Source organism: Mucor mucedo (assembly GCF_025094135.1).
Source record: "Mucor mucedo strain NRRL 3635 chromosome Unknown EV154scaffold_57, whole genome shotgun sequence".
Classification (NCBI taxonomy): domain Eukaryota; kingdom Fungi; phylum Mucoromycota; class Mucoromycetes; order Mucorales; family Mucoraceae; genus Mucor; species Mucor mucedo.
The window spans coordinates 69,791-93,345 of NW_026252341.1; the positions used below are offsets into that span (position 1 = coordinate 69,791).

The 23,555-nt window shown below is 35.8% G+C and overlaps 14 protein-coding genes across 14 annotated transcripts; 10 read left to right on the top strand and 4 right to left on the bottom strand.

Annotated features, from left to right (window-relative positions):
- Positions 1–508: 508 nt before the first annotated feature.
- On the top strand, positions 509–2,453 carry EV154DRAFT_511676 (uncharacterized protein). Its single transcript, XM_051601831.1, has 2 exons — positions 509–1,032; positions 1,093–2,453. The coding sequence occupies exons 1-2, from the start codon at positions 778–780 to the stop codon at positions 2,446–2,448; spliced, it is 1,611 nt and encodes a 536-aa protein (XP_051456721.1). The 5' UTR covers positions 509–777; the 3' UTR covers positions 2,449–2,453.
- Positions 2,454–3,436: 983 nt separating this feature from the next.
- On the top strand, positions 3,437–4,090 carry EV154DRAFT_482293 (uncharacterized protein; the record flags this gene model as incomplete). Its single annotated transcript, XM_051598491.1, has 3 exons — positions 3,437–3,649; positions 3,673–3,759; positions 4,004–4,090. The coding sequence occupies 3 exons, from the start codon at positions 3,437–3,439 to the stop codon at positions 4,088–4,090; spliced, it is 387 nt and encodes a 128-aa protein (XP_051456722.1).
- Positions 4,091–4,556: 466 nt separating this feature from the next.
- EV154DRAFT_511682 (uncharacterized protein) lies at positions 4,557–6,007 on the bottom strand. Its single transcript, XM_051601832.1, has 7 exons — positions 5,805–6,007; positions 5,663–5,734; positions 5,445–5,611; positions 5,195–5,384; positions 4,971–5,139; positions 4,822–4,921; positions 4,557–4,770 (listed from the first exon to the last, which is right to left on the bottom strand). The coding sequence occupies exons 1-7, from the start codon at positions 5,869–5,871 to the stop codon at positions 4,660–4,662; spliced, it is 876 nt and encodes a 291-aa protein (XP_051456723.1). The 5' UTR covers positions 5,872–6,007; the 3' UTR covers positions 4,557–4,659.
- Positions 6,008–7,055, top strand: EV154DRAFT_511683 (Per1-like protein). Its single transcript, XM_051601833.1, has 3 exons — positions 6,008–6,207; positions 6,263–6,506; positions 6,529–7,055. The coding sequence occupies exons 1-3, from the start codon at positions 6,045–6,047 to the stop codon at positions 7,025–7,027; spliced, it is 906 nt and encodes a 301-aa protein (XP_051456724.1). The 5' UTR covers positions 6,008–6,044; the 3' UTR covers positions 7,028–7,055.
- EV154DRAFT_511684 (ferritin-like superfamily) lies at positions 7,030–7,906 on the bottom strand. The gene is made up of 4 exons (XM_051601834.1): positions 7,663–7,906; positions 7,545–7,600; positions 7,431–7,485; positions 7,030–7,363 (listed from the first exon to the last, which is right to left on the bottom strand). Exons 1-4 carry the CDS (start codon positions 7,859–7,861, stop codon positions 7,125–7,127), a joined length of 549 nt encoding a protein of 182 aa, XP_051456725.1. The 5' UTR covers positions 7,862–7,906; the 3' UTR covers positions 7,030–7,124.
- Positions 7,907–8,056: 150 nt separating this feature from the next.
- EV154DRAFT_590431 (pyridoxal phosphate-dependent transferase) lies at positions 8,057–9,821 on the bottom strand (the record flags this gene model as incomplete). The annotated part of the gene is made up of 5 exons (XM_051606875.1): positions 9,625–9,821; positions 8,742–9,573; positions 8,354–8,688; positions 8,251–8,284; positions 8,057–8,185 (listed from the first exon to the last, which is right to left on the bottom strand). Exons 1-5 carry the CDS (start codon positions 9,693–9,695, stop codon positions 8,057–8,059), a joined length of 1,401 nt encoding a protein of 466 aa, XP_051456726.1. The 5' UTR covers positions 9,696–9,821.
- A 406-nt stretch (positions 9,822–10,227) lies between these two features.
- On the top strand, positions 10,228–12,737 carry EV154DRAFT_482298 (uncharacterized protein; the record flags this gene model as incomplete). The annotated part of the gene is given in 8 exon segments (XM_051598492.1): positions 10,228–10,239; positions 10,322–10,447; positions 11,431–11,544; positions 11,627–11,720; positions 11,740–11,875; positions 12,274–12,373; positions 12,558–12,636; positions 12,691–12,737. 8 exon segments carry the CDS (start codon positions 10,228–10,230, stop codon positions 12,735–12,737), a joined length of 708 nt encoding a protein of 235 aa, XP_051456727.1.
- Positions 12,738–12,869: 132 nt separating this feature from the next.
- EV154DRAFT_552348 (uncharacterized protein) lies at positions 12,870–13,495 on the top strand (the record flags this gene model as incomplete). The annotated part of the gene is made up of 1 exon (XM_051605048.1): positions 12,870–13,495. The coding sequence occupies exon 1, from the start codon at positions 12,992–12,994 to the stop codon at positions 13,493–13,495; it is 504 nt and encodes a 167-aa protein (XP_051456728.1). The 5' UTR covers positions 12,870–12,991.
- A 318-nt stretch (positions 13,496–13,813) lies between these two features.
- Positions 13,814–14,446, top strand: EV154DRAFT_538440 (uncharacterized protein; the record flags this gene model as incomplete). Its single annotated transcript, XM_051604274.1, has 5 exons — positions 13,814–13,849; positions 13,931–13,971; positions 14,026–14,103; positions 14,171–14,365; positions 14,422–14,446. 5 exons carry the CDS (start codon positions 13,814–13,816, stop codon positions 14,444–14,446), a joined length of 375 nt encoding a protein of 124 aa, XP_051456729.1.
- Positions 14,447–14,599: 153 nt separating this feature from the next.
- On the top strand, positions 14,600–16,405 carry EV154DRAFT_252916 (aspartic peptidase domain-containing protein). The gene is made up of 4 exons (XM_051594618.1): positions 14,600–14,920; positions 14,990–15,595; positions 15,662–15,954; positions 16,020–16,405. The coding sequence occupies exons 1-4, from the start codon at positions 14,752–14,754 to the stop codon at positions 16,101–16,103; spliced, it is 1,152 nt and encodes a 383-aa protein (XP_051456730.1). The 5' UTR covers positions 14,600–14,751; the 3' UTR covers positions 16,104–16,405.
- A 434-nt stretch (positions 16,406–16,839) lies between these two features.
- Positions 16,840–17,572, top strand: EV154DRAFT_511691 (60S ribosomal protein L34-B). The gene is made up of 4 exons (XM_051601835.1): positions 16,840–16,863; positions 17,045–17,124; positions 17,187–17,266; positions 17,330–17,572. Exons 2-4 carry the CDS (start codon positions 17,046–17,048, stop codon positions 17,498–17,500), a joined length of 330 nt encoding a protein of 109 aa, XP_051456731.1. The 5' UTR covers positions 16,840–16,863; position 17,045; the 3' UTR covers positions 17,501–17,572.
- A 578-nt stretch (positions 17,573–18,150) lies between these two features.
- On the top strand, positions 18,151–19,448 carry EV154DRAFT_422296 (major facilitator superfamily domain-containing protein; the record flags this gene model as incomplete). The annotated part of the gene is made up of 4 exons (XM_051596082.1): positions 18,151–18,315; positions 18,382–18,627; positions 18,676–19,119; positions 19,191–19,448. Coding segments are annotated over 4 exons (1,113 nt in total), but the record flags the coding sequence as incomplete, so codon positions are not given.
- On the bottom strand, positions 19,338–21,724 carry EV154DRAFT_252957 (WD40-repeat-containing domain protein). Its single transcript, XM_051594619.1, has 7 exons — positions 21,493–21,724; positions 21,343–21,436; positions 21,142–21,286; positions 20,273–21,078; positions 20,065–20,207; positions 19,583–20,009; positions 19,338–19,531 (listed from the first exon to the last, which is right to left on the bottom strand). The coding sequence occupies exons 1-7, from the start codon at positions 21,666–21,668 to the stop codon at positions 19,514–19,516; spliced, it is 1,809 nt and encodes a 602-aa protein (XP_051456733.1). The 5' UTR covers positions 21,669–21,724; the 3' UTR covers positions 19,338–19,513.
- Positions 21,725–22,456: 732 nt separating this feature from the next.
- Positions 22,457–23,544, top strand: EV154DRAFT_511707 (mediator complex, subunit Med7). Its single transcript, XM_051601836.1, has 6 exons — positions 22,457–22,804; positions 22,869–22,935; positions 22,996–23,084; positions 23,157–23,234; positions 23,290–23,363; positions 23,423–23,544. Exons 1-6 carry the CDS (start codon positions 22,583–22,585, stop codon positions 23,460–23,462), a joined length of 570 nt encoding a protein of 189 aa, XP_051456734.1. The 5' UTR covers positions 22,457–22,582; the 3' UTR covers positions 23,463–23,544.
- Positions 23,545–23,555: the final 11 nt, after the last annotated feature.

Sequence of the window (23,555 nt, forward strand, 5' to 3'; positions counted from 1 at the left end):
TTTATGATGATGAAGTTGATGAAAAGAAAAAAAAAAAAGTTTTTTGTGAACTAAGAGCATCGTCAGCATTTTTAATTTAAACTCAAGGCGAGCATTTATTGGCTGATCTTCTTAGAATTACCAAATTTGGGTCAAAATCAACTTCTCCTAATGGGTTGTGTTGTAACGGGATTCTAATTACCTATTGGCTTAATAAATCAAACTATCTGAGCACCTTCTTGACTATAATCTCCTCTCCAACTAACAAGGAAAGTATTGATAAACGTAGAAATTGGGGTGTAAGAGGACTTATATTTTATTTATTTTGAACTTGGTTAATTTATATTTGATTTTCTGAAACTATTTGTATGATTATCTTTTAATATAGGGATGATGTGGTTTGATTGGCAGAGGCTCTTCTACGCTTTGCTACTGGCTGTGATACCCATTGGATGGCTTGAGTTACACATATCAGTCACCGTGACCTCACCACAGTTGGTTGTATTTTCAAAAAAATCAAAAAATTATTGGCAGTGTGACTAACGCGCATCTATGATCACCTAAAAATCGTGGCAAGAAAACGCGTCCAAAAATAAAAAAGAAAAGCAAAAGTAAGGATAAATGTTTTGTATCTCAAAATCTTATTGTAAAACTCATTTTGATAATCAGCATCTTGATTTGAATGACTTTGATTTGTGCAAGCCTTGATAATTAATCAATATGCAAATTTTGATTTTTTTGATTTTTTTTTAACCATGTCCTTGTTCCTTTTTATTTCACTTGTTAGTAAGAAACCAAATGCTACCTCCTGAATTTAAAAGCTTTAAGCTCGCTGAACATCACGAAGGATCAAGAAATTACTTTCACGAACATGAAGCAGAACAATGGTCATTCAGTCATTATTTCAACCAAACACACAATAACCTCAACAAGTTTAAAAAGTACAAATTCATTTTAGATGCCTATCAAAAAGATCTTGATTGGCTTATTAATCAACGTTCAGTGACAGCAAAGTTAAAAGATTACTTAATTGTATTAAAGAAAGAAAAAGTGGTAAGCGATTTTTTTACTGTATTTTGTTTGAAAAAATCACTAAATACGTTCTTATAACAGCCTGGAAGTTCTAAACTTAAAGCAAAAGCAGCCTTGCCCAAAAAGATTAGATGTCTTAACAGTAAAAACACTTTTAACATGATCGGTAACAACAATAACATTGGAAATATCCAACTTGGTGATACATATACTGCATCCGAAAGTAGCAGCATGAATACAAAACGCAAGGCTAATGATGACTTTGAAGAAACAACAAAAACGAGGAAACCCTGCCAAGCTGAATTTGAAGGAAATACTCAAGAAATCAACTCTATTTTGGGAAAATGGAACAAATTCCTTGAAAATAAGGAAACCTTCCACCCTTTTAGCCCAGAATACCACCATGTCATTCGTTGTGGAAAAACTGTTTCATATAGACCTTTTTTGAATAAGGAGCTTTATGATCAACATGTCAGCCAGCATGAAGAAAAGGAATATCCACTTCCAGAGGTGTGCATGTCATACATTAATAATATCATGAATCAACATGATTTGAAAAAGTATAGAAAAGCAATTAGAAACGTACCAGAAGCAGAAGGTGAAGATGAAGATACCTTTTTATTTGTTGAAAATATATTTCAAGCCATGTACAATTTCCATACCACTTACAAAGACATCCATGACGGTGAACCTGAATTCAATGGCCTTTTCTTGTTTCCTTTTTTAAAGGCAGTGGCAGCAGCAGTTGCAGCAGAGTTTGGTGCAGCTAAAACTGATTTTTGTGATGGTGAAGTTTGTTTAGAAGCGATGTCCACTCAACTAAAGGCACTAAATATGCTAATCGATGGCCGTAACAAATATAATGCTGATGGGTTGATCCGAATGTACGGATATAAGAATTTAGAGATTCTCCTTCTAGAAACATCGTCTCATTTTGGATGTAGTGATCAATCCAAATCTAAATTTGACCACCATAAGGGCTTATTTGGATCATTAGCCATGATAAAAACAATTGCCGATGAATACCAATATGCATCAATCACCACATTTAAAAAAGTAAAAGTTATCTTTGTTCACGCAAGTGACACAACAGTATATTTATGGAGTATGTCATTCGTACCAGACGAAAACATATATGAACTTTGGCTTGAGGATACACTTGAAATAAAACCAAGTATCGATGACAAGCTGGAAGCAATTCCAAATTTTATCCAATTTTACTGGAAAACAAAAGAATTGTTGAAGCAAACTTCAAGAATAGTAATGGAACTCAAGAAGGAGCATGAGGCAACATTAGTCAAAAATATGTTTAAGAAATCCAGCGACCTTACTTCCCTCTCCACCATCGTAAACCCGTCAATTCTTCGACTTACTGAAGATGAAGATAAAGCCGGTATGGCTGAGCTTGGGCCTGTATTCAAGTCAAGAGGAGAATAAACCACTTTTTTTAGCATTTGACGTTTCTTACTCGAAACTTCTATATATCATAAAATAAAATCATTTTTTTCATCAAATGGTGAAATCATTTCATACTATAATAGAAAAATCATATGAAAATGTAAACGCAGAACACAACGAGCTGCCGTGACACGCTTTCTACAAGAACCACATACGTGTAGATGACATCAGAAAAGATGCAATCCTTCTAGAAGACACATGAATCGAAATTTTCCTTCGGATTTTGAGGAGGGCGGGGGGATTAGTCCATCAAATTTCGGTTACGCTGGATACACCACTGGCGATCAACGTGATGGTCGCGAGGTAAATCATCGGTGTCATTATAATATTATTATGTCCAAGTAATATGTAAATAATGTTTGTCCTATGAAAAATATACAACATAGTTGTTTGGCAGTGATTTAGACGATAAATTCTACATATACATCTAAAAAAGAGATTTGTGTTCATTCACGTACTATTCATCTTAAGCTTTCCCAAGCTTCATAGGGTAATTTCTTTTTCATTCATAAAATATACTTCACTATCGGTGCTTCACTATTGGTACATGCTACTACTAAAACAAGGATAGACAATTTCCAAGTTCCGCCGATGTTTCCATTATTGGCAAAGGGTTCAAACATTATAGGCGATCAAATAGACAATTAAATCATCCTGATATAAACCAGCTCCTGTTTATCATTCTTATGATTAAAAACTCATTCACATCCTTTTCTCTTTCCTTTTCCCACCAAACCAAAAGATGAAATTTTTGAGGCGATCTCAATTACACACGAAAGAAAGTATTTATATCGGGAAAGCTGATCCGTCTGAGAACGTTTGGTGAATCTGGATTCCACGCTCTCTTTCTGTATCCTTTTTTTAAAAGCAGTTGCAAAGGCCATTTCATCTGAATTGGATTCTACCAAAACCATTTCTGCGATGGCGAAGTGTGTTTAGAGTGGATGTATAAATCCAACTAGAAACTATGAACAAGATGGTAGATCATCGTAATATCTACAAGGGAGATAGAGTAGTCAGGATGTATGAATCAAAAAGATTAAAGACCCTCTTCTTGGAAACATCCCATCATTTTGGATGTTCAAACCAACTAAAATTTAAATTTGATTATCACAAAGGCTTGTTTGATGCTTTGGCCATATTAAAGACAATTGCCGATCGGTACACATATGAACCATACGTCACTTTAAAAAAAAATTAAAGCGAAATATTCGGCGCATGGTAATTTTTAATCTCACTGTTCGGTGCCTCTTTTCTTCTCGTATCGTTCCCTTATATCTCCAGGAAATAGTAAGTTTCCTTCTAAAAAAATTGTATTCAAGAATTGGGCACAAACAAATTTTTTTGTCCGTGACACATAGAACAGTGCATCTGTGGAAGATGTGATTAAAAAAGCTATTGAATGAGACTGCAAGAATAATATTGAAGCTTTGAGAGGAACGATATTCCAGTTTGATCCAAAATATGCTTAAGTCATCCAACGGCCTCGTGTCACTCTCATCAGTTATAAAACCTTTTATATTACGCCTAACAGATGAGGAAAACAAACAGGCGTGGCATAGTTTCTCTGCATGAAGATGAACAAATTAAATTAGTTAAGGCAAAATCCAATTTAAATTAGCTTTTGTAACTTTTTTTCTTATTAATAAAATGGGGGAGGGGTTTATTGCTTTTGTGATATGTGCACTATTTACCGATGAGTGTCAATCAATTAAGAACCTGCTTTGTAGAAGCTAACCTTTGTTCAATTTAAAAAAGCATCAAACTTATGCAGGTACGGTAAGGGTCTGTGTTGCTATGACAATATTGACGGTTAAATCATGTTGCTAAACCGTCATACAATTTCCTCAAGACAGTTTAAACACGCTAGCTTCAATTCACGACAATTATGTATAAAACACTTGGCTGTAGCTTTGTCTGTGGACTTATCTAAATGCTTGGGGTAGGTCTTTTTGACAAACATGCAAGGTTCTTTTCCAAATTAACTTAATGTTATTTTCGACAGAACGTCATGGACGTTTAGTATTTTTTACAATAATATGATACATTGTAACATACCAGAATAGACGTCTTGATAAAAAAACACATCTAGTTTAGTATCTTCAGCGTCTGAATACTTTTTTATTATTTTACATTTGGGTTGGTTGAATTTAAAGTGCGAACACAGTATGACAAAGGGGGAAGTTCAAATTATTTCCTCTGTCGCCCCTTCATTTTTAAAATACAATTACTGCAATACCATTTACCTTTTGGCACAGTTTTAAGATCGACACAAGCCAAATGGAACCATTCAATTTCACACTGAAGAATGTTAGTATAACTGTTTCGGTTATTATAATAAGTTAAACTTACATCTGTGTTATCACAGGCAACCATTTCTCCGTAGGATATTTGTTGACAATAGCAATAAAGAGGTTCATTTGGATCAATCGGCATATCAGGAATAACAATGCTAAATATGATGAGTAAAGAAAACACAATATGTGCTTTAGATGACTTACTGCTTTGGCTTCCCAGTACCGTTTCCATTTCTATTTGAGTTATATGCATTCTTTGTTTTTTCTTTTTCTAAGCTTTTCAATGATTTAGTCTCCTTTAGTGCCTGCGTACGTACAGCAGCTGGTGGAGGAGTTCCATTAATTTCCTTTGTCTTTCTCTTTTTATTGACTGCTGGAAAAATTAAAAAAATGAGTACACTTTCTAGTGATTGGTCTCAATGTCTTACTTTTTCGTTCACCCTTAACTTCCTTCCTTTCTAATCGCTTTGTAACTCGTTCCCTTACGTCTGCACCGTCTTTTAAGCTACGAGCAGAGGGCTGTAATCCTGGTAAAGTTGTAATTCTACTATCGCCGATAGTCTGGTCTTCCTCAAACTTGACTAAATCGGCGTCAAGTCGATTGCAATGACGATCAACCTAAAGCAATTGAACTTAATGTGTGTGAATGAAGATTAAGTAATTTAAAAAAAGTCCTACTGCGTCGAAAGTTGATTTAGCTAAGGCAACCTTTTCTTCACCTCGTTTTAGGGTTTCTGTTAGTATATTGGTGAGGTTTTTTAATTTATCAAGACGTGCATTGGGGTCCATATGTTTGATATTGTCAATCAGGGTAATGGCTTCTTTGGAGACATTCTCCATTAAATCTAACCTTAAAGTGAATATCTGTAGATTTTTATATCATATGGCAATATTACCTTGTGCATAACCATCAAGCTCTCTCATGAGAGTAAAGTTTCTTTGTAAATCAAGTGGAACTGCCTCAATTGCTATAGAAAAAGAAAGGTGTTCCTTAGCGGTTTATTTGCGCGTTTTTCATTCTCTTCTGGGTATTCTTACTGTCAACATAGTCATCAAGATAGACCAGGTTGTCAAACTGTTTGACGATATTGCTAACTGGCTTCATATCAAGACACAAAAAGGGGGTAATAGAGAAAACAAGAGGGTTCCCATAAAGTTATTATTTTGGGAGTTTTAATCAGAAACAAGAGTCACACTCCATTAGTTTAAAAAGATGGGAAGCCTTCATTTTTTTTAGCAGGATTTACATATTATTTCTATTTTTTCTCCGGGAACAAAATGTCTGTCAAATATTTTGTACTTTTAAGTCTTTTATTTTTGAGTGCGTCTTTAGCTTCAGACGGTGATACACAAAACGAATATCGTCATTGTCTAGACGAGTGCGTTCAAGTCACTTGCCCCACTCCGTTAGATGCCTCACTACGTTTACTCCATTGGAACTGTAAGTGACACAACACCTACCTTATCTCTATTTATAATAACACTATAGTTATTAGGTCCAGAAAATTGTAGATATACTTGCATGCAGTCAATAACAGATGAAGCTCAAGAAAGAGGTCTACCGATATATCAATATTATGGAAAATGGCCTTTCTATCGGGTGCTTGGCATACAAGAGCCTGCTTCTGTGATTTTTTCGATAGGAAACGGACTCGTGCATCTCTACTATTTTTTTTTACTAAGAAAGAAAATACCCACGAACTATCACCTCAAAACTAGTTTACTGCTATATCCTTGTGGGTATGAATGCATGGCTATGGAGTACTATTTTCCACGGTAGAGATGTACATTGGACTGAATTAATGGATTATTTTAGCGCCTTTTCACTAGTATTATATTCATTATTTTTTGCTTTAATTCGAGTATTTCAAGTCCAAAAACATAGTACTCGTTTATTGGGTTTATTGTTTCTTTGTGGATATTTATCGCATATCATTTATCTTTCAGCCATTTCCTTTGATTATGTTTACAATATGTATGTTAATGTAACTGTCGGTGTTCTACAGGTGGTGGTCTGGGTGTACTGGTATATTACACAAACTAGACGATCTTATGCTTATCTTGCTGTCATTTCTGGTGTCGGTGTTTCAGTCGCCATGTGCCTCGAGCTATTTGATTTTCCGCCCTTGTGGCGAGTATTTGATGCTCATAGTCTATGGCATTTTGCAACTATACCACTCACAATTATTTGGTATAAGTTTCTTTTGGCAGACATGTGGTTTGAAAATCAAAACGAGAAGGTGGCTCTTTTACCCGCGTAATATTAACAAATAAAAAAATAATTTTTTTTATTTAAAAAGAAACTATCTTTGTTTGCCCCATTTAGGACAATTAAAATGTCATCAGGGTGATTTTTTTTTAAGCACCGTTGCCGATAGCACGACTTCCGGCACCGGTTCCATCCTTGTAAAGTTGTTGATCCCACAAATAAACACCAAGGCCTTCACCAACACGGTTAAGTTGGGTAACCATGTCTGACAACTTCTTGATAGCTTCAACTTGTTCACCCAAGTAGGTACTTTCGATAAAGTCGCACATTTGAGGATCACCTTGTCCGTCAGAAATCTTGTGCAAGTTCAAAAGTGACTTGTTGACATCTATCATTATGTGGTCAGGGACAGTTTTTTATACCTTAAAAAAATTTAAAAAATAAGCACACGTTACCTTTTTCAAGTTGAAGAGCTGATTCAATTGCATTTTTAGCAGACTTCCAATCAGTCTAGTGAAAAAAAAAACTATCAGTAAAATAGAACGATCAGAAAGCTTCCAGTTACTTACCTCTGGTGCTTGCAAAGCACGTAATACAACTCTTCCACCTCTTGTATTGATATAATCTAATCAGGTTATGTTAGCATATTATTTTTATATCTGTTGTCAGCCAAGATATATATATTACCAATCAAGTGTTGAGCATGTTCTCTTTCTTCAGAGGCAGATTCACGAAAATATTTCTCTAATCCGGGCAAAGCGACAGAAGAATGTTGGGCCCAAGCGGCCATAGATAAATAGACTTGAGAAGCTTGCAACTCGGTATTAACCTGTTGGTTCAAAGCTTCTTCAGATTGGCTAGCAAAATTTTGTTTGGCAAGAGACATGTTGCAAAAAAAGGTGACAAAAGGGTTTAATGTAAGGAAATTTGTAAAGAAGAAAAAAAGAAAAATGGAAAAAAAGCTCGATATTTATTATGTTTCAGCATGATTTGATTGGTTACACTATGTATACTTCATTGGCGGTTTCAAATGGGCGCTCAAATTCGGCTTGTTCAGCCGAACAACAAACAAGTTTCATTTTCACTGATACTTTTCAATGACACGCTTCATATTTTTCAATCCTAATTCAAGTTGTTCCATAGGTGGACCAAAACTTAATCTTACAAAGTGATGACAAGGAGAATCAAATAATTCACGGCGATGTGAAGGCTAAAAGAATTAAATTAAGTAAAAAAAAAATATGGAAAAATACGCGTACTTTTTAGATTTCTTACATTGACATCAAAAAAGATACCAGGCACAACAATACTATAAATACATAAATGAGCATCAAACATTTAAGTTACGTTTTTTTTTTGTTTTTTGTTTTTTACTCACACTTTCTCCTTGAGACACTCTTCAAAAAATTGTAATCCAACATTAATAGGCTCCGGCAAATGTGAAAGATCAAGCCAGATGTAAAAAGTTGCATTTGGAGGTACTTTCACGTCAAGGCCCATTTCGCGTAACTTCTTTAAAACGAAATCGCGCTTTGCTTGAAAATGACTTTGAAGACTTTTAGCTTCATCTCGAAACTTTGTAGGATCCAAAAAGGGGATGGCTGCGATTTGAAGAGGATGGTTTGCACCACCTTCCAAAAAGGATCCTGCACTTTCCATAGATGAAATTACAGATTTGGGTCCCACAATCCAGCAAACACGCCAACCAGGCATCTAATTATAGAATGAGCTTCATTTATTTTGTTGTTGAAAATATTTAGACTTACTCTGAAGTTTTTCGTCAATCCATCAATGATTATAACTGCGTCTTCGTTGACATCGTCTACAAACTGTGTTGCACTCACTGTCTTGCCTTCTTCTTCTCCGTAAATATACGCAGAATAAAATTCATCCAAAACTAACGTTGCATGCTTTTCTTTGGCGATCGTTACAAGCTCTTCAAGTTCCTGATCCTGAATGACCTGACCAGTTGGATTACGAGGGTTTGATGCTACAATTACACTTAAGCCTCTACCGGCTATTTCTTTTCTAACCGTGTCCGGGTCGATATGATAGTTTGAGTCTTCTTCCAGTGTTGTGGGAATAGGTACAAATCGTTTAAAGACAGACAGCATTTGTTCATAAGCTGTATACTCTGGTAAAAAATAGCCGACGTTGACATCCCCAATCGCTGCTGCTACACGGGTCAAACCAGCACGTCCGCCTGGACAGATACAGACATTCTCTTTTGTATACTTTGAATCTTTATCCGTGCGGTAAATTTCGTTATAAAGATTGGCAACAGCCTCTTTTAATTCAGGAATACCGCTCGCAGGGGCATATTCATAAGCACACTCTGGAATATCAATTGTTTTTGGTCGTTCCATACAGCCTTCAATGGGTCCTACTTCGGGAGCTCCTTGGCCAAAATTGGCCCATTCTTTACTAGCATAAGAGAAACCCTGTTTCATAGCGCGGTCCATAACATAAATGACTCCCGTGGAACCAGGATGATCAATGCCGTGAATATGATCTTCTTTATCATTTTGGGATGCTCTGTGTTTATTGCCGGGATAGCTTCGTAAGGTTCGATGTGCTTTCGAGTTAATCTCTGCACCACTGAAAATAAATATTAGTTGGCTGCCTTTAAAGTATTTCAAAGTATTTTACATGTTTTTCGTGATCTTTTCGGCAATATCACGCAAGTGGTAACGAGGTTTTTTGTGTTGAGGACTGGACATTTTACTTCTTCTAAAAAGAGAAAAAAATCAGTCTGCCTACAGCTCTCTTTTATTCCCCACATAAGGTTTCGTAGATTTTATTTTAGCATAAATTGAAATGACCAAAGTGTGCCGTCATGATTTTTTTTCTTTTTGTTCGCCATTTCTGTCAGACAGTAGAAAAAAGGCTTTATATCATTCTAATGTCACTGTAACACGAGTTATCGATCATTGTGTAATATACGATGAGCGGGATTTATACATGCTTTTTCCCGCGGTGATGAGAAGAGACTATACAGTACATCTTGATTAAATTATTTGTTGTTTGTAATGTTTGTTTTATCAGAAGTTTCATCCCACAGCTTATTTCTGGTGTCACAAACTATCATAATGATGGTGTGAACGCGACCCAAAATGAGGAACTTGTGCACCTTGATAATGTTCCCCTAAATGAACGGCTGCTTAGTATTATGCACACAGTTCTGTAACCTTATTAGCCCTTATGCATATATTTGACTAAAAACAAAATGTCAATCAAGAATACCAATACTACATGTCGTTTCTAGTATGAACCTTGTCGTGTCACGCCAGTTACAAAAAATGAAGAGTGACTACTAAATCATTTGTTTTAAAAAAATCTTTTTTAGGAGCCCAAAGGTTTGGAATTGAATCAACGCCATATCAATACATCAAACTCTGGCATATTTTATGCAAACAATTACGTTGTGTATCGGCATATTGTAGCATTACTCGACATTGCCTTCAAAAAAGATGTAAAACCTTAGATTTTATGTCTTAGGCTTTATACAATATACAGTGACAACAATGTATTTATTGTATTTGGACCGATTTAAAGAACCTGTTTGTGGGATAATCACGCGACGATTCAATATATTTAAATCATTTACAGCTAGTTTATCATTAAAACCAAATGGTTATTGTATAAGTTTACGCCATCTCTATTTTTTTGACAATCTATTTGAAAAAGTGCGTCCGAGAATTCCCCTTCTTCTCGTTATCAGAGAACCAAAAGGAAATCCGCATTCTTTTAATTATCACGAAGAAACGCTTGATCTTGTTTATCTGTTGATAACACCGATTACCAGAAACGCCAAAAGGAAGCCTATATGGTATGTATTTTGTGTTAATTCACTAATGGGTGCAATTAACAATCCAATTTAGGGATTTATGCTCTTAGTTTTCCAGGAACTACACCGTCAGAAACGGCATGCCTAATTTTTTTACTAAGAGGGGATATATTCTTGTTTCCAGATCTAAAGGACGGCAAATCACAGATCTTACGTTGTGACTACGTGCCCTCTGACTGTCCCTAGGAAAAGCGACAATGAATGGGATATTGTGTAAGTTATCCCACCGGTTGTATGAAGTAGTTTACTTTTATCTCACCAGACTGACAACTTGCAATGTTAGGTGTTGGTGATGCTCAGTGAAGGTGATGCTCTGGTGGAGGTGACGCTTTTTGCGTTTATTTATCGAGTTTAAATTTTGCAACAGCAAGAGACTATTGGAAGAGGCAAATCGCATACCTTTATGGATTGGATAACGATAAAGCCGCCCTGGACTGTCCAGTTTTAATTGAAGAAATAGAGGGGAAAAAAATTGGAGAGGTTGAATAAGCTGCTACGGAAATATGATGAAGCCCCTCCTGACCACAAACGCCAAAAAAAGAACGCCAGTGAGTTATAGTTGAAGAATTTGAAAATATTTACATCTTATATGTTTTTACTTTTATTAGACTTTTTTTAAAGATTTATTATATCTCGATGGGTTGAGAGACAGTGTAGGAACAGTCATCGTCACCAATGCTAAAAGACAATTAGTACTGATTCCAAAATCAAATATTTCTGGCGTATACCGATGAGCACCTTTCTTCACAGGTAAAATAATGAACGATTCGGATTGTTGTACTAGATATTAATACTTTAATTTAGATGCGTTCCAATCCTTCCTGCTTGCTGGAAATATTGGAAAATGTTCGAATCCCTGATGTCGGAAAGATCCACAATTTGTTGACTTGCAAAAGTTGTAACAAATTATGGAATAGATATACCAACGCGACTCGAAATATTCACTCTATTGCAAGTTTCATGCAAAAAAACAACAACTTACGTCCAAGTAGATTCTAAAGACCTGCAACAGACCCCCAATCATCCATATCGTAAACATATGTTGATAGTTCGGTAAGTCAATATTTTAAATTCAAAAAAAATTATAATATTTACGATTTATTGTCTCTCCCCCCCCCCCAGACATGCCCCCGTATCCCGATTTAAATCACCATATTTTGATTTATTTGATACATCGATTGAAAAGTCATAAATGTGTCATAAACTGTACTATCATAAACAGATATTTTCTTTTATTAACTTTGAATCCACTGGCTATATTTGCCAATGTATCACTAAGCACAAAAAAAGTACGTGTAACATGACACAATCTCTGTCTTCTTTTTTTTTTTTTCAGAATTGGAGTGTGTGGTTAAAGCTAGTTTATAGTAGTGCATCATAAAAAGCTTCACTATTCATCGTTGATGTATAATAATTGTAAACTGAATTTACATTCGGTCCATTGTCTCAAGTTTACTGAAGACGAAGTATAGAACATTTATGGTTTCTGAAATCGAAATGTCTCCCTCAGTAGGATTGCTCGAGTCCAAAAATGCCTCGCACTTAGCTTTGGTAGCATGAAGGCCTTTACTTTAAAACGAGTACAACATGTTTATATAAATTATACAGTGTATTTCATTAACAATTTCAATTTCTTTATTTTGAGACATCTTCCTGTTAATATTTTCGATGACAAATAACAGTTGGCAAGAAACTGCGATTAATTTAAATACTACGCACATTATAATCTTGATAGATATATTTTAATTTCGTTAATGTCAGGGTTCTACTCAGCCTGCATTATACATGGCACAATGATCCAAATCGAATGATTGGTAAGACGGCGCAGCATTTACGAATAATTGTGTGCCGATATTTATATGCAATAGAATTATTTAGTATCCTTGACTTGCCTATTCTTAATCAGAAAATTTGAAGTTTGATTCCTCCGCAATTTCTTTTTCTCCACTTTACATAAGCATTATTATATCTACTGAAGACTATACTTTATAATGTAGGAATACACAAGCTAATTTTTGTACTCACGGTATAACAACCACTGACTAGTGTAACTGGGGATACAGGTACAATTCTGTAATAGGCTTTTTTATGATAGGATAACAGTTTTTCTATAAATACAGCGGCTCATTCTTTTACTTTCAATGGATTTTAAATTATCTGCAATTTCCAATGTTTAAACATATCACATTAATAGTGCTCTTGGTTACAACTGCACTTGCTAAAACAGTACTGTATCCCACTGCTATAGGTGATGCTTCTTTCTGCTTCGATTGCCCTGTGGAAGGAAATCACTGTTTTCTCTTTAACTTGGAGGGAAAACAAGAATGCTTAATGGAGAGTAATGGAAATACTATCACGGATTCATGTACTTCGCAAGATACGTACTTCGACTACAAAGATAATAATTTTACTGCCAAGCCAGAGTTTGTTAGTGGAAAGTGCAAAGTAGATTTGGGAGTGATTATACCTGGATCATCCAAGGATGGACCAGTGTGCAAGTCAGAAGATTTCGCAAGCGCATGTATATACTTTTTGGATGATCATGATGCCCCTCCTACCACCAATAGCGGCTCCCTTTCCAGTGACAGTGCTTCCGTATCAGACGCTGGTAGCTTAAAAATCTTTTTGCCCTGCGTGTTTTTAACAGTATTAACAGCTATGATATTCATTTAATTGTAATTATAATAACTAATAATAAAACGCCTTATTGTGCGATTTTCTATAAACTAGACGGGTACACGTTTAAGATGTGTCCGTATTTTTCTGTATTACGATTCCATGAGAAAGTTTTAGTGGATTTAAGCTAAGCAATCAAACCAATCGATCAAAAGTAGATGACTTTAGCATAATACAGATGGAGGCCTTGAAAGAGTTTCTGAATTTTTAAAATATATGGCTGAGATTGTATTGGGTTTTATGTGACTCTTTTGGCGGGTTGTCCATGAACTTTTTGTTCTCTTTTTTTTACTTCATTGATCTCTTGTAAACAAAATGAATCCAGCAAATAAATTAGCAGGCCGTAATAACGTAAGTATATGTGTCCGAAAGTGAGCAATAAACGAAATACGAGCCAAAAAGAATACGAATTGATTATATTACGTGATTTAGGTACGATTACCACCAGAAGTAAACAGAGTTTTATTTGTTAGGTAAACTGCGGTATCCCCGAATGCATCAAACCACGTTAATCAATATTTGAATAGAAATTTACCTTTCAAGATTACAACAGAAGAAATTTATGAAGTGTTTGGAAAATACGGACCGATTAGACAAATCCGAGTGTAATGTTGAAATAAAGCATCTTTATGAGCTGCCATCTAACACTTTTTTTTCCCTTACGTACTCCAGTGGCAATGCAACTGACACCAGAGGTACAGCATTTGTAGTGTACGAGGACATTTTCGACGCCAAAAATGCCTGTGAACATTTACAAGGTTTCAATATTCTCGGTCGTTACTTGATCGTTCTTTATTACCAACAAAACAAGATTACCAAAAAGATGAATTTACAAAAGAAGGAAGAAGAAATTAAGGAAATGAAGGCGTAAGTATACGAACTCGGTTAAATTGCGCGAATCTAACGTTGATATTTTCCTTTAGTCGTTACGGTGTGGAGGACGAATAATGGCATTGGACTCAAATTTATACATACATAAACATTTTTTTTTTTTACATAAACCTCTTTTACGCAACATCGAAGCATCCACAACATCATTCAATGTTTTGTACACTATACACCAATATGTTTGTATCATTTGTAGTACGGGCCATTTTAAACGAGACCTGTCAATAGGATTTTTGTAGAAATTTTGAACAAAATATGCGAGAGTTGATATTATATAACAAACACCCTTCTTTTTATCATTGTTTTCAAAAACACACTACAAACTTCTAGTACTCTGACTGAACATTTTTTTTAAAAGAAAAAGTATGAAACTCTTAACGTATTTAATCACTTTGGCTCCCTTTGTCTTGATATCCACCTGCTCTCCCTCAAATAGGCAGTCGTTTAAAAAGCTGAAATTACAGAGACAAGGACATTCATTGCAAAAACGAGATAGCACAAAATTACAGCAAACGGGATACTATCATGGCAGTGGTAATAATAAAAAGAAAAAAAATCCCATTCATAATAAGCGCATCGACATTCAAACTTTCCTCAACATAGGATATTATAGCCAAATCTTTATTGGAGAACCAGCACAAGCATTTAATGTTGTACTAGATACAGGTAGTTCGGATTTTTGGATAGTTTCCAGCGATTGCTCAACAAAAGAATACTGTGATGCACACCATCAATTTCAACGTAACAATTCACAGACATATCAAAATCATGATCCTTTACAGTTTCTCCAAATCCGCTATGGAACAGGTTCTATCAATGCTCGTGTTGGATATGATACCCTTCAAATTGCGAATATGACCTTAAAAAACCAGTACATAGCTGATGCAATTGAGTTATCCAGCGAGTTTAAAGATTTACCAATTGACGGTATATTAGGGATGGGTTTTTCAAAATTAAGTAAAACGGACACACATAAGCGTACATTAATTGAGAGCATGGCTGGACAAAACCTGATTGAGAAGGCTGTCTTTGGCATATATACTCAACCTGCTGGGGGAGATATTGATTTTGGTGGTACCGATCCAAATCGTTATACTGGTCCGATTCAATATGCTCCTGTAACTAGTGATCGATATTGGCTAACAAAAATGTCCAGTTCATCATTTGGAACTTATAAAACAAAGTCCCGGTCTATTATTTTAGATACAGGTAATTTTTTTTTCAGCTCTGAAACGAATAAATAGAAAACGCATCATATGCTCATTATTAATACAGGTACTACTCTAATTATTGTCACCCCTGATGATGCTAAACATATCCATAGCGAGATAGAGGGTGCTGTCGTAAACAGTGATGGATCTTATTCAATCCCGTGTCATTTGAAGGGACATTTGCCTGCACTAAACATTAATGTGAACAATTTTACACTGTCAGTTTCTTCGGATGATTACATTCTTGTTCCTTCGCAAGACGACGAGAACCTGTGTTTATCAGGAATTTCGGGCCATAATATCCATAAGCCAAATCATTGGATACTCGGCGATGTATTCTTGAAGGGTTATTATACCGTAAGTCTTTTGTTTCTTAAACAATAATTTATCGTTGGGTTTCAGTGCTCATGCTCGTATTTTAGGTATTTGATACAGATAAAATGAGACTTGGGTTTGCAAAATCTGTAACTGATCCAACTCTTTCGATCGAGCAATATGATTTATAAAAATAAAACGGCCGATAGGATATTCGCAAACTTATTTTTTTAATCCAGCATGGTGCGTTAATACAAAGAGGAAGCAACAACCGGGGTACTATCTGTTTTTATGAATATAAATATTAGTCATATGTCTATAAGTCGAAATCTTATATATTTGACTAAGGTATTCAAATGACATGAAAGCCAAAAGAACAGTACTTATTGACATCGCTGTTGTTTTTTTTACCTTTATAAGATATTTAAATGCTTTTTTATGAGCGGCTCCATAGTTTCATACTCTTTTTAAGTCCAATCTGTAGTGTACCAGGAATTAAAAATTCAAGTTACAATTATTTATTCAATTCCAATAAATTAAGTCAGACAGTAGAATATTTTCCCTTTGTTAAAATGAAACTGGCATTAGGCTGGCTTAAACTTTTCATGGACTATCTTCATAATTATATCTCGCAATATAAGATTTGTTTGAACTAACTGTCAATTCAATAGTTACTAAATATACAACTCTTTTATATATCTATATTATTTCGCGTAGCATGCCGTTCGTACAAGTAGCAACAAACAAAGGAAATCAAGATTATAAAAGCACTTAATGCATCGAGTTATTGTGCGTGGGCCCACGGATTTCAATTCGAGGCGGTGATTAAAAAATAATAAATTTTTATTGGGCCAGTGGGGTTGGGCAGCCCCATCCCGCGAACAAGTAAATTGTGTAGGAAGCACAGCAATACGCTCCCCCTTTCTTAACCGATCGTTGTCAGTATACTAGGTAATTAGATTTTTTCAAAACGATGGATGGATTCATTCGTATAGAATGAATGGATGGATGGATGTGATAGCGAAAATACTAATCGATATACCATCAATTTTATTTTTATATATATTTTAAATTATCTCCATTTTCCAATTCAACATTATTCAAAAACTTCAATTTCAATTCCTTTCAACAGAATGGCTCAGAGACTTACCTACCGTCGTCGTTGTTCTTACAACACCCGTTCCAACCGTGTCAGAGCCGTAAAGACTCCTGGTAAATAGTGATCTCAAACCTTGTCGATTCAATGAAAACTTATTCCTTTTTTTTTATTTTAGGTGGAAAGCTCGTCTACCAATACGAGAAGAAGCCTGTCAAGGCTCCTCGTTGTGGTGATTGTGGTGAGGCTCTCGCTGGTGTAAGTTTTTTCTTTTTTTTTTTCAATGGAACGATAAATTGACGTTTTTTGAATTGTGTTTAGATCAAGGCTCTCCGTCCTCGTGAGTTCGCTACTGTCTCCAAGACTAACAAGCACGTCTCTCGTGCCTATGGTGGTTCTCGTTGTGCCCACTGTGTCAGAAACCGTATCGTCCGTGCTTTCTTGATTGAGGAACAAAAGATCGTCAAGAAGGTCCTCAAGGCCCAAAAATAAATCTAATATCTCTGTTAGTTTATCTTTTTATTAAAAATATTTTTTAAATATTGAGGAAAAAAAAAAACAAAATTCCATTTTGGCTGTGAATTGCTGTATTGTCTGGTATAATGAACTAAAAAACATGTATGGGTGGTTTTGGGATCGGAAATAGGCTGTATGTGGCACGTGTATTGCCTTGGTAACACTGTATACAAAGGCTCGTTTGATAGCTTGATTGGCTGACTCTCTCACTGTGTGTTGATCTACACTTTAATTTAAAAGCGACCAATGAAAAAATAAGAGCTCTTCATATAAAAATTGAAATAGTTTTTTATCTTCTTTTTTTACCTTTTTAATCGTATAACGACCGAAAAAAAAAATGATACCACGGCCTTCTCACAAAGTGCTTTTAGCCTTTTCCTTTATAGCAGCATTAATAGTTGCTAATGTATCAGGCCCACAATACATATACCCGACCTTTGGCACTTCGTTAAACGAAAGGTTCAAATGGACAGCTTTAGAAAATAGTCTAGTTAGTACTGCATGCTTCATAGGCGTGTCATTTTCAGGGCCATTATGTGCTTGGATGATTGAAAACTTGGGAATAACAAAGTAATTAGCCCCCTTTCTTTCTTACATGTACTTCACTATTGACCTTTTATTAAAAAAAAAGGACTCTGCGGGTCTCGGCTTTCATTATCTTTTGTGGGCCTTTTCTAGTGGCCCAAACATATGCAGGAAGACTACCCGATAGCTTTATTCTTTGTACCCTTTATCTCATGTGCACCGGTTTTGCTGGAGCTGCTGCTTATTTGTGCGCATTGGATTCTCAAGTAAAGAAAAGAAAAGATTTGTTTTTTTTAAAAAAAAGACTATCGAGACACTTACTCTATATTTAGTCCCACAATTTCAAGCAGCGTCGTGGGCTCAGTATGGGGCTAACAACAGCTTCTGTTGGCATGTGTGGTGTGGTGTATTCACAGATCAATGATTTATTATTTGGAAGTGATGACAAAATAGCCGTGGCATCTTTTGAAAATGACAGCACATACAACTTCTTGATATTTCTTGCATTATCGATGTCAGCTGGTATTCTTCTTGGTTCATTTTTTTTAGGCCCAATTAGAGACACTGCTTATCTACCAGTAGCCGATGAAGAACGATTTTTTACGATAGAAGAGAATACAAACGAGACACTGGAAAAAATTGCAGAAGTGTCGATATCCGGCATCGAATTTTTAAAGCATCCCATCGGATTTTCATTGTTTTGTACACTATTTGTGGTACTTGGCGTGGGATATGTGTATCTTGCCAACATTGGACAGATTTTGAATGCAGTTTCCTCGGATTCCAACCAACATACACGTAATGTTCATATCACTTTATTTAGCCTTGGAAACTGTGCTTCGCGTGCATTCTTTGGCGCTCTGAGTGATCTATTAAGAAACAAATTGGGAATTCATCGACTATGGATATTCGTGTTTGCTGTCATGGCCATGCTTGCCACTTTGACTTTCCTCGTCTCCGCTTCCGACATAACCGCAGAAACTCTTGTTCCTTGTACCATTGTCATTTCCACAGCTTATGGTATTGTGTTTGGCGTTGCTCCTGCTACAACCACCGAATTTGGAACAGAGGTAAAATCAGGTGATTACACACATGTATCATGGTCTAAATAGTATCTCTTTTTTTGTGGCTGGGTGTTTAGGTATTTGCCCGTAATTGGGGGTGGCTCCTGTTTGCACCAGCCTTTGGCAGTCAGATTTTCAATGTGTTGTTTGGAATCTTATTTGGACGTCAAGCAGAATTACAAAAATCTCATGCTTGTCATGGTTCTGTTTGCTTCAAAAGTACGTTCCGTATAGGTATAGTTCTTGGTATCGGTGCCCTATCTATACTATCCATGGCTATATATAAAGCCGGTCTTTATAAACGTCGCATACCTACCATTGACAAAATAAATTAAAATTATAGAATTGTAATAATAATAAAAAAATGTTTTTTCTTTTTTTATTTAGAGGTATCTTGTATTTAAATTTCCAGAGGGACCTAAACATTGGATGAGTGATAATTTTATAAATTTATAGTTAGTTTACTTACAGCGTCATCATACCACCATACTTTTGCCGTTTGGTCATCACTACAACTTGCAAGCATACCCTGCTTAGCGTTCCATGCAGAGTCATATACAACACCTTGGTGACCACGTAATTTTTGCAGAACTTCGCCTGTTTCTTGATCCCAGATATACACAATACCATCCTCACTTCCTCCCACAATCAAATTATTATCCGCAAATTTGGCTCTTACGAAATTCTTGGATGTGTTTTGATGACCCTTTAATTTACGAATGGGGCGAACCATACGAACATCCCAAAGACGGTTCGAGTTATCCTTTGAGCTACTTAACAATAGAGTTCCGCTAGAGTTCATCTCAACGGATGTCACTTCGCCAAGATGAGAAGAAATTGTACGAATACATAAACCTGACACGATATCCCAAAACTTAATGGTATTATCCTTGGACCTAAATTGAAGTAGGTTTAGCTTAGGGGATTTTTTTTCATTTTGAATGGACTTACCCACTAATTACCAAGTTACCAAGAGGATTAAAGATGGTTTTTGTAACAGCCAATTGATGGCCTGGAAATGTCTTTATGATAGCACCGGTATTGACATCAAATAATCGAACAGTCTTGTCATATCCACCCGTTACTAAATGGCTCTGCAACCATAAACATGAATATTTGAATACGTGTAAAAACCAACACAAAATTGCTAGTCGCTTACCTCGTTGGGATGATATTTAACTGAATAGACATCACCGGCATGGCCATTTAATGTCGCTGCACAAGTAGCTTTCGCGTTCTTCAGGTTCCAAATCTTGACAGTTGAATCACCACTAGCACTAGCAACGAAATCACCTTGATGAGTGGTGGAGAGATCCCAAATACGTGAACGATGGCCATGCAAAACATCCAGACACTTTGCAGATTCCGTATCCCAAATACGAAGTGTATTATCACTTGAACCTGACACAATCTTCTTTCCTTCCTCACCAATGAATTCTATACATTTGACATTACCTTGATGACCTGTCAAAGTAGCACCTACTGCATTGGGTATCACAAAACTAGTATAGTCATCCAACAACGAGTTTACGGTAGGAGCAATCTTTGGATGATAACGAGAAAATTCAATTTGATAGGCAACCGCTTGACGAAGCAAAGCCAATAGACGATCAGGTGGTATATGACGATTTCCAGTGCGATCGGCAGTTTCAAATTCCAACATGCTTTGAAGCTGATCTACCAAGCCTTCTCTTGAAGCCATAATACCTTCCCAATTTTTGAAACTGGGTGCTTCATGGATAGATTTGGCTGTCAATAAATAGCACATGTCCTTAAATTCATTAGGTTTTGTCTGAAAATGTTCAAGTGGCTTTAATCGCTTGTTTAAAAATGTGAATGCTTTTTGGATTTCACGTCTCTCCAAGTATTCCAAATATTGTTGTTTGTAGACAGAATAAAGAAATGATCGATGATTCTTGACCAAAGGTTTTGTGCATAATTTCTCGACTTCTTGCCAATCACCGTCTAATTTAATTTTATGAGTTTAATAAGCTAGAGCTATACACGCATGGGAGTTCGTCATCTTACCAAGAATCGCCTTCTTTAGACGTTTTACTTCTAATGTACGCTCTTCCCTTTCTTTCCATTTAACATTGGTTTCATCATATAGAACTGACTGGGAAGCATGGTAGCCTTCATCTTGTAAATATTGCATGATTATAGCGATGATATCCTTTTTTTAATTTGGTTAGCATCACTATCTCTGAAACTAACGTGAACACGTATTACCTCTTTAAGGCGTGGATCGTTCGAGTTAAAAATATCGTCGGTGGGTTGGATATGAGAATTTTGAATCCCAACATGTTGGTTATACGTTGCCAAACTACAGCGTACAGTCACTTAGAAAAGTAGAGATGTAGATTACGGTGATTGATTTACCTTCTTCTCTTTTTAGCATGGTCACTTTGAGAAACACTACTCTTATTTCTAATGAATGAGGTTGTGTCTATTTCTTCTTGTTGTTCGGTAGCAATTGCTTGGTCTAATTTCTCTTCCTCGACTGTAAGTTTTTCCAGTGCATTTTCAATATCTTTTTCTGAAAGCAGACCGTCCATTATTTTATTTTCCTTACTATGTACAAGATTAAAAAAAAAAAAAAAAAGAAAAAGAAAAAGGGAAATGTCAATAATGGAGTATTTTATTTTTCCCAAAGTTGTGTGTTATTTTTATTTGAAAGACTGCTTTTACATTTGATTGGATAAAATCATTACCTAAAAGGGTTTTTGCATCTTTCGACACTGACAGCATGAGTCACGGTGTAAATTCCCATCAGACACATCTCTACAGAACGCACTTCTCGCCAATACGTTAGAATCTCAGCTATTAACTAAGTGATCAGCACAATGTTATTGGTCGATCCAATGCTACAAAACATGTGTAAAAAACAAACAACTAGCTGTAAGGATGGGCACATTAGTGTACCTGATAAACAAAATAAAAAAAAAAAACCCTGCAAATTTGTAGCATGAAAATATACCCCACTTATAAAGTTTAAATTTGTTAAACTTCCCATCTTTATCTGAGCCTCGGCTCTTGTTTTCTGTGGTCTTTCTAGCCTTCAAAACTACTTGCACTGCTAAAAAAAAATACCATATAAGGAGGCATACCCCATTTGAATATAACTTAGTAAATTAGCCTTTGTTTAAGAATGTCCGTTTGTTTTTACGACTATTCTATATGTGTCTGCTAACTACTCCCTTCCAAGCTGCTACAAGAACTTATCTAATATATAAAATATAAATAAATAGAGGAGAGCAAGATAGCCACATCAGTTCCTCTCATTATCAGAATACGCCTATGACAGGTAAAACAATTTCAACTCAATTGTTGATCCTGCACAGCGAATATCGGCACTTTAAATACCGCCTTTGTTTTCTTCCAAGAGGTAGTGACAAAAGGCTGATTGAAATGAAGGTGGTGGCTTATTTTAAATAATAAATTATCGTTCTTTCTTTTCCTGCAGCAACTCATGGACGACCAACAATCAGCTAGAAGTGCATGGCCCGATCCACCTATTTACTTTAAAAGGTACACTGACGAGAATTTAGACTTATTAAAGCAGGCCACGAAGACTGGCACATTTCCAGAAAACACGATATCCTCCGGTCTAGTCCCTGAGTTCCCTCTTGAAGCACTTCAACCTCCACCACCTCCCACTGACGAGTATACTATTTTTGACCAAAAGTGGCAGGTAAATTAGAAGGACTTTCGAGCAGCATCTTTTCTCTTTCTGTGTTAACATTGTATACCTTTAGATTGACGACCATCTTCCCACTTTAGATGAACTTGGTGTTAAGCAGTTATTCCCTGACAGTGCCATTGGTATAGACATAATCTATGAATGAAATCACATAGCTCTAATTCAGACCTTCTTTTTTGTAGATCGAGTTCAAGAATTAAAGCGCTTAAATAGATCTTTAATTGTTCAATTTTTAGACTTGCTGGATGTACTTGTCAACAATCCAGAAAAGGTACATTTGGATACAAACGGTTCATAGCATGACATACGAAAATTTATCATTCTTTTTTTTTTTTTGGCATAGTTCGGAGAGAGCATCGAGAATATCAGTACTATATTTATCAACATGCATCATATTTTAAACGCATATCGACCTCATCAAGTAATTGACTTTTGCTTACACTCCAACTTTTGACTCACGTAATTTATTGTAATAGGCTAGAGAAACACTTCGATTGTTGATGGAAAACCAATTAGCAAGGAAACGTGAGCAAACAGCTGAATTAAGGGCGTATGTTGAAACTTATTTTCTGTAAATCACAAACCCACTTATACTTTTTTTTTTAATAGTAAATCAAAAGAGGCCAGAAGTTTCCTTGAAGGACTTTAATAAATTCTCTTTCTGTACATATATAAATTTTGGGACGCGAGTTGAAAAAAAGGCATAAAATTGAGTTTTTGACACCCTTTCATTCTTTTCAAC